Source organism: Gossypium hirsutum, chromosome D13 (genome assembly GCF_007990345.1).
Source record: "Gossypium hirsutum isolate 1008001.06 chromosome D13, Gossypium_hirsutum_v2.1, whole genome shotgun sequence".
NCBI classification, from domain to species: domain Eukaryota; kingdom Viridiplantae; phylum Streptophyta; class Magnoliopsida; order Malvales; family Malvaceae; genus Gossypium; species Gossypium hirsutum.
Genome location: NC_053449.1, coordinates 55990354 through 55999308, shown reverse-complemented (window position 1 = coordinate 55999308; position 8955 = coordinate 55990354). Strand labels below are relative to the sequence as shown.

General features: G+C 35.1%; 1 protein-coding gene across 3 annotated transcripts; it reads left to right on the top strand.

Annotated features, from left to right (window-relative positions):
- Window positions 1-1668: 1668 nt before the first annotated feature.
- On the top strand, window positions 1669-8523 carry LOC107937376 (probable inactive leucine-rich repeat receptor-like protein kinase At3g03770). Of its 3 annotated transcripts, none has more exons than XM_041109181.1 (9): window positions 1669-2709; window positions 2949-4418; window positions 4499-4632; window positions 4830-5070; window positions 5567-5772; window positions 5884-5933; window positions 6393-6504; window positions 6988-7276; window positions 7526-7882. In XM_041109181.1, the coding sequence occupies exons 2-8, from the start codon at window positions 3050-3052 to the stop codon at window positions 7261-7263; spliced, it is 2388 nt and encodes a 795-aa protein (XP_040965115.1). In that variant the 5' UTR covers window positions 1669-2709; window positions 2949-3049; the 3' UTR covers window positions 7264-7276; window positions 7526-7882. The 3 variants fall into 3 exon arrangements, with proteins under 3 accessions (XP_040965115.1, XP_040965117.1, XP_040965116.1); XM_041109182.1 differs by lacking the exon at window positions 7526-7882 and adding an exon at window positions 7898-8523 and having other exon boundaries at window positions 1824-2709; XM_041109183.1 differs by lacking the exons at window positions 6988-7276; window positions 7526-7882 and adding an exon at window positions 6785-6941 and having other exon boundaries at window positions 1823-2709.
- Window positions 8524-8955: the final 432 nt, after the last annotated feature.

Here is an 8955-nt window from a genome sequence, read left to right as displayed (position 1 = left end):
TCCAAGCTGAATTGTGGGCACTCAAAAATGGGCTCCAACTAGCAAGATCACTTAATATCAATGACCTATAGATTAAAGTTGGTGCCATCACCACTATTCTTTTAATGACTAATAATAACTCTACTAATTTGATTCTATCCCCTTTGATTAATGAGTGCAGAATGCTCTAGTAATCTTTGATTGCTAGACCTTTGTTGCATATTTTTTAGGAAGGGAACAAATACGCTGATGCAGTTGCTCGTTTAGGGAGTAACTTATAATGTAATTCTCCCTCAGATGGTGTCTTGTCTTCTATGTTCCTCTTAAATGCTTAGAGACTCTACTACTAGCTGGTAAGCATATGGTTGTTTTATGTATTGAGCTTGACTCTTTTAATGTTTTATGAATCTAGTTCGGTTTTTGACAAAAAAAAATCCCAAGTTTTTATACTTTCACATGTTTCTAGGAATTTATTCTCTCTACTTTTTAAATTTCATAATAAAGGTTCAATTGTCAACATCATTAAAATTATTTTGTTAAATTCATTGGTGTGATATTTTGAAATTGAAAAAAAAGTTGCTTGGTAATCATGTAATAAAAAAATTGACATTTGTAATAATCTTGAATTTAACAAAAGAAATTTAACAGTGTTCACAATTAGACTTAAATTTTGAAATATAGAAAATAAATAAACTAAATATATACCTTGAAATAAAAGTAGAATGACTAAATTCTAAATCTATGAAGAGTACAGGTGCTTAAACCTTTCATAAATTGCTCGAAAAAAAAAGCCATATCATTTTAATTAATAAATTTAACGACCATTGTTCGAGTTAGAATTAAAACTTCAAATTTGAAAAAAAAATATAAAAATTAAAAATTAAAAATGATCAAATTCTGTTTCAAAAAGAAATGAATCAAATTGGGGAATAGACATTTAAGTACACAACTAGTGCATTTTATGAGACTAATAGTAGCACTTAAAAATTCAAAATTTTTAAAAAAATTAAAGAACTAAAATGAGCTAAATTAAAATATAAAAGCTAAATGTCGGTTGAATCTTAGCTCGATTAGTATGAGTATTGTTGCCAATACATGAGTACTTGAGTTTGAGTGTGCTGAAATATATTAATATGCGCATTATTGCCAATGTAAGAGTAATTGGGTTAGAATGCACAAAAACGAATTATTCTCTTATTTATAAATTAAGAGGGATTATGTTTAATTCTAAGTATTATGTAAAAAAGAGTATATTTATAGGTCGGAAGGAGTTACCCTTAAGAATTAAAAAAAATATGATAATAAAATTAGACATTTTTACTTTTCACAAGAAAGAGTCTAATCTGCTTCTGTTGAAGTTTTAATATTAAAAAAAATGAAAATTGATTTTACAACAACAACTATATTTTAAAAAAATAAAAAAAAAAGAATATTGTAATTAAAAAGTAGAAGATATTTAAAACATTTTATAATACAATACGATCCGACATAAGCCATTAACAAGTGCAAATGGGTATACACTATGCTACCGACAAAGTCCAAGCTGCAATGACGAAGCAGCTGAGAGAAAGAAAAAAACAAAAATGAAAAAATGAAAAGAAAGGCGCCAAAGTTAACAGACTGAAACATGGAAAAAAAGTGGGACCAATGGCTCAAAATACATGACAGGACACCATTGAAACCCAAACTTCACCCCCCACCCTGACAGCGAAACCTTACATTACATTACATTACACTACATTACATTACATGTTAGTGCTAATCTGCTGGTTAACATGTTTTTGTTTAAGACATAATTCCTTTAATTAATTATCCAACAACTTTGATTAACTCGAAACTTGTTTGCATTGCAATTCTGAGTTGTGGGGAATAAAGGGTTTGTTTTTCTTTTCTTTTTTTCTCTATCTTTTTGTAGGATTTACTCTTCTTTTCCTTTTTTGTTTTGAGTCCAGCTATGGCTTCTCTTTAGACCCTTTGAGGGGAAGGAAAAAAAACAAGGTTTTTGAAAGAGAATGAAGCTTGTTTGTGAAAATTTCCCAAGTTGGTGTCTTTTAGTTTTTTTCCTTGAAAAAAGAAAATTTGAAATGTCGGTTTCTGGGATTTACGGGTTAGGCTTGGCGTGAAAATTTTTGGCTGTTTGCGAAGTTTCTTTTGAACCCGTGTAACTCTCTTGTCTTTGCTTGAAACTGACACAGGTTTTGGAAAACAAGAAATTCTCCAAAATGTGTCAAATAGGATCCACAGGCCCCTGAGTGACTGTTTGGCTGATATTTGATAAGTTTTTTTGGGGGTTTTCTTTCTTTGTTTTATTGTGTGGTCAAGGAAGAGTTTTGAGGGTGTAAAGTTTTGAAATATAAAAAAATAATAAGCAAAGTGAAGTGGGTTTTTGGTTGGGTTGAGTGTGGTTGAACAGGTGAAGTGTGAAATGCAAGTGAAAGTCCATATTCTAAATTTGATTTAAGTTTACTTTGAGAAGTTAAGTTATATTCTGGGGAGCATTTGCTTTTAGGGATTTTGGATTGGAATTTCTTCATTTTGAAGTCATAATTATTAATTCTTAAGTTGGTCTTTGTAAATAGTTTAAAACTCTCAAGTGCTCTCCTCCAGCAGGCAATTTCTGCTCTAAATATATCTTCACCTACCTATTGAGGAGTTTTAGAAGAAAGAGATGCTGTTTTTGCAAGGCACCACCAGTTGAGCAGGATTCTGTTCAGTCTTCTCTCTCAAGGGGTACTCCTTTTATAATCTCTGAAACTAAGTTATAGTACTTAAAATACCAATACAAATAAATTTGAACAAGTTAGTCCTCTAGAAATAATCAACTTTTTATGGACTAGATTATGTTGGAAGTGTTTTACTGCTGAATATCTCTACTAGAAGGATAATTTCCTGCTAGACTTCAAATCCCAGTTTTTTTTTTTTTGAGGTCATTTCATTTCCCAATGTTACGATTGTGATACTGTTTGCAGAGCTTCCTCCATGTGAGCTTCAGTGACTGATGGTTACAAGCTACAACTATTTTGAATTGATGGTACCTCTGCAACTTATGCTGATTTTCTAGTGTCCTTGAATGCTCAGTGCTTTTCCCTTAGTGTTGGTTCTATATATACTTCCCATGGCTAAAGGATTCAACGCAGTCGTTGTTCTCGGCATAATTTTGCTCTTAATCAATCAATCGGAGCAACTACAATCCTCCCAGACTCATACCCTTTTAAGACTTCAGCTGCTTTTGAATTATCCTGATGTTTTAAGTAGCTGGAATAGTTCGGTCGACTTCTGCAATGCCGAACCTACCTCCCAAGTAACCGTTGTATGCTACGAAGAAAGCATAACTCAGTTGCATGTAATTGGAAACGATGGAACTCCTTCGTTACCTAGTAACTTTTCCATGGATTCCTTTGTCACAACACTTGTTAAGCTTCCTGATTTGAGAGTCCTTACATTGGTCTCTCTTGGTCTATGGGGGCCATTGCCTGGTAAAATTGCGCGTTTGTCATCATTAGAAATACTTAATATGACTTCAAATTTACTATATGGAACCATCCCTCATGAGCTTTCCGGTGTAACTACCCTCCAGACACTCATACTTGATGATAACATGTTCTCAGGTTGGCTACCTGAATGGCTAGGTTCATTTCCGGTTTTGGCTGTTTTGAGTTTGAGGAATAATTCATTCAATGGCTCTTTGCCTGATTCTTTTAGCATTTTGGAGAATCTCAGAGTTCTTGCTCTTTCACATAATCACTTCCAAGGGGAACTGCCTGATCTTAGCAGTTTGACAAATCTTCAAGAGCTTGATCTCGAAGATAATGCTTTTGGACCTCAGTTTCCTCGGCTTGGCAACAAGTTGGTTCGCCTTGCACTGGGAAAGAACAGGTTCAGATCTGCCATTCCTACTGAACTGAACTTATTTTACCAACTTCATTGGCTGGACCTGTCATTCAATCGATTTGTTGGGCCATTTCCTTCCTCATTGTTATCCCTACCTTCCATTACCTACTTGAATATAGCAGACAACAAACTCACCGGGATGCTATTCGAGAATACTAGTTGCAATGTGGAACTCAAGTTTGCGGATTTCTCCTCGAACCTTTTGACCGGACGCTTGCCTAGTTGTCTTTCAGATTCTAAAGACAGAGTTTTCCTGTATGCACAGAATTGCCTCGCAACCGGAAAAGAAAACCAACATCCACTTCCCTTCTGTCGAAATGAAGCCTTAGCTGTGGGAATCTTTCCTCATAGTAAGAAGTCCAAACCTTCAAATTTTGCTCTTGCATTCGGTATAACTGGAGGAATCATTGGTGGAATAGTGCTTCTGGGTCTCATTTTCATATTTGTTAGGAGATTGAATGAATATAAGACAATTAATAAACCTACTACAAGATTGATTTCTGAGAAAGCATCAATTGCATACACATCAAAGTTATTATCCGATGCAAGTAAGACTTCTCTCGGTCTCTTTTTCTCTAATTACCTACAACGATTCCAATCTAATAATATAATTTGTGGCTACTTGAAGGGTACATATCTCAAACAATGAAGTTGGGAGCACTCGGACTTCCACCTTATCGAACCTTTGCACTAGAAGAACTCGAGGATGCTACGAATAACTTCGACACAACTGCTTTCATGGGTGAAGGTTCTCAAGGGCAGGTACGTCATATGCTTAACTTTCACCTGAAACATTTGTCTTGCAGCAGTAGATTTACTCCAATGAATTTTCCCAACTAAGAGCTTCATGATGTTCTATTTTCTGGTTGTATTTTTTCCTATTATCTAAATCCAAAATAATTGTAAAATATATATATATTTTTATTTTCTCCGGTAACTCGTTGCTTTTACGACTTCAGATGTATAGGGGTCGTCTGAAAGATGGCACCTTTGTGGCCATTAGATGCCTGAAAATGAAGAAAAGCCATAGCACTCAAAGCTTTATGCACCATGTAGAGCTGATTTCAAAATTAAGATATCGCCATTTAGTCAGTGCTCTTGGTCACTGCTTTGAGTGCTACTTGGATGACTCGAGTGTCAGCCGGATATTTCTTATCTTCGAATACGTGCCAAATGGCACTCTAAGGAGCTGGATATCTGGTAATTCCAAAACTCTTTGTAAAGTTTTCCAGAGAGACCATTGTTCTCTGCATCTTAAGGTGACCGCACACATGAATCATCTTGTTAAGGGAAAATTTATATTTGTTTGTTCTTTGGCCTGATAAATCCATTTTAACCTTTTGATTGTTTATGTGGATCATTTATAACCTATGCTACTCAGACTCGGGTGCGTGCCACTGTCAGATACGTGCATGCTTAATTTTCTCTAAGTTTTCTCATGTATTTGGAAGGTCATATCCCTGTAACCCATGTCAAACACGGAAACAGCACTGTTATAAGCATGATATGAAAGAACAAAATGTTTAGCTTGGTTATGAAATGAGTGATTGGCAACAGTATCCGATACGTTTCAAATAGAGACATAAATGCAACAATTCTTTTTCTTGCCGTCCATCCTGAAAGACTCAAATATTTACTTTATAAACCTCATTCTTTACTTTGGACGGATTGTCATAACTGACATTCTGGTTGGCAGAAGGACATGCCGGACGATCACTGACATGGCCGCAACGCATATCTGCTGCGATAGGGATCACAAAGGGCATCCAATTTTTGCATACGGGGATCATTCCCGGCGTGTACTCAAATAATCTGAAAATAACCGATGTTTTGATGGACCAGAATCTTGTAGCTAAGATTAGTAGTTACAACCTGCCCTTATTAGCAGAGAGTGCAGGAAAGGTATGAACAAAGAACTTTTTTTTCAAAACAGATATTTTCACACTGTACAGGCTTTTTTCTTCCTTGAAATTGATGGTTTGAGATAATACTTGCCGCTACTTGTTCTCGCAGGTAGATCACAGGACTTCTGCTCTACCAAAAGACTCGAGTAGCAGAACAAGGTTCGTAATGACATCCTGTATGATACTGAAATTATGCAGTTATCAACACAAATGTTTGACTAAAATGTCTGTGATGCTTATGTTGCTCCGCTTTCCCGAGGATGTGATCCTCCAAAGGCCCTATATACATATTTTGTCTGATCCATACTCATGTCTACATTCAAGTCCAAGTCGTAATGTTTTAGTACATAAACCTGTCAGATTTTCATAAACAAGTATCCTAATAGTCTTTATCTGTATATGATTTGTTTAAATGTAAAATTCATGCCAAGAAAATCTATATCTAAATTGTATGAGAAGAAAATCTATTGACAAGTATACTCATGTCGGACATATATCCATATCTAACACTTACCCCCGAGTTCGGAAAACATAACTACCGAGTTTAAGTTTGTGTTGGGAGGATCTAAAGTATGATGTTTGGTTAAACTGTTGCCTTTGGTTTTTGTTACTTGACAGGGCAAGTTATGAAGATAAGGCTGATGTCTATGATTTCGGAGTGATTTTACTAGAAATGATTCTAGGGAGGCCATCAAAAGCCAAGAGTGAAGTCGAAATCCTTAAAAATCAGGTAAATCATAATCTTAATTCTTCCATTTATCATCACAACGATAAAATAAAATACAATATACTTGTGATAGACACTCATAAAATTCCGGTACTCATGAATATATATATTTATATAAAAGGAGGTCAGCGAATGGTTTGTAAATCATGGAAGGGATCAAAAAAAGGAAGAAGAAACCTTTTATTTCCCTTTCTCTGCTTTATCGCAGAAAGCTACAAAGGAAATTTATACTACCATGATATGATAGCTTCTAACTTTCTCTGCATTATTTTCCTTTTTCTAGATGAAGTAGAGTTCACATTGATTGATGCAAAATCATGAATAACACGTGCTTAGTAGACGATCTATTCAAAAACTACAAAGTGGCCGGAAAATAATTGTGATAGCTTCTTCCTAGCATCAGTTAGAAAGAATGCTGAGTTATCTTCCCAGACTGTACAGACTCATGTATGCATCCTTAGTTCATTATTCTTTAATCCTGTGCAGTTACAAGCAGTTGTAGCAACTGATGATGCAACTAGAAGAAGCATAGCTGATCCAGCAGTTCAGACATCTTGCTCGGATCAGTCATTAAAAACAATGATGGAAATTTGTGTCCGATGTCTGCTAAAGGACCCTGCAGAGAGACCCTCTGTTGAGGACGTGATGTGGAATTTGCAATTTGCTGCTCAAGTTCAGGATGCATGGCGTGGAGATTCCCAGAGCAGTTCTCCTGGCTGCTCTCCTTCCCAACCTGCTATCCTCCCTGTTGCCTTCCATTAGTGATAACTTTCAGGTATTTCGACCTGTGGAATTTTTGTTATCAAGCTGTTAAACTCGTTTGTTGCAGTGATTTAGAGTCTGTCAATGTGAATTTGAAATCTGTGACTTGTTTTTAACAATTGAAACCACAAGTTTTTTGGTGATGCAACTTTTGTTTTCCCTCTTATTTTTCGAGTAAAAACACAGAACAATGTTTTAAACTTAAACAAGATTGATCACTACTTTCCAGGCAACAACTGAAAACATAAAATCTTGTGTGCAGGATATGGCAACACAAGTGGAACCCTTGGTTTGTTTGGGAGGATAGAGAAGACAAAGGTTGGAAAAGCGTTTAATCTGATGGTTTCGTATAAAATACGAAGTTTCAGAACTTAACCATTGGGCTAAAAGTAATTTTACTTTGTTTTATTTCTATCTTCTTTACCAAGCAAAGTCTCGGAAAGTTTAAGCACTCTATTCTCTTCATGTGAGAATCAAAATAATGTATAGTTTCTTACAAAGCTGTAAAATTTTGAACCAAAATGTCTATGCTTGTTTTCCTCGTGTCCAGCTCGGATATAAGTACAAGAGTATGATCTTTCATATAAATATATATATATAATGAAGACATTGATTTCAATTCTCTGTAACACAGGATAAGCACGTATCGAGGTTATGTGCTAGCAAATTATTCATAAAGATGCATTTGACGGGTAAAATTACAGGAAAGAATTGAGTTCAACATCAAGAAACCAGCAAAAACCCAAACTTGGAAATCGAAACATTCAAAGAAGTCAACAACTTTGACCAAAATAGATTATAAAAAGGTAAAATTGCATAGAATGCAGCACCTGGATCCACGTGCGTATAGCTGCAACATGTTTTTTTGTGTACGAAATCAGTTGGTGTTATAGTTGGTGTGTTGAAAAATATGGAACTCGTACTTGAATGCGGGAGTGCCTATTCCCTTGCCGTTTAAGACAGTTCCATATGATGTTGCCGTTTAAGATAGTTTTTGGGTTATGGGTTATGCTTTATGCTGATTATGCGGATGATATTTAGGCCATGAATGTAGATCATATCACTTAGAGAAATATATTTGAGGGATCGAATCGAATCTCCATATCTAATCATTAGATAAGAAGGTTGGATTGAATTGAATCATTATTGTATTTAGCTAGTTAACATGTTGTGTAATAGGGATTATGATAGATTTCGTTAGACTTGTATAGGTTATGTACCTACACTAACTCTGTTAAAGTGAGGAACTATTTTTTGTGAGTGCATTTTGATTGTAAAATTTTTTGTGTTTTTACTTTCTGAGTTCACAGGGTGTGCTTAGTGAGGGTTCTCGTCTTCAAATATACCAAGTGAGGAAATCGTCACAAGAGTGTGATAGATTTAAGATCACTGTGTAAGAGTGAGGTTGATGATGGTGAATACTTCTCACTGAGTTAGGCTCTGCAGACATAGGAAAATCGAATTGCGTAAATAATTTCGTGTTCCTTGTTTATTTTCTATTTCACGTGGTGTTTGAATGAGTGCCCACTCCCTTGTCACTCCTTTCAAACATCGAACTTGTTTCTAAGCAATTGTTTCATTTCAACAAGTCGAACTCATAAATGGAGATAAACTTTCTTAGACTTTTTATATATATAAAATAATAAACTCGAAATTAAAAAAAATCAATTTTTATCATTCAAAAAATAAACA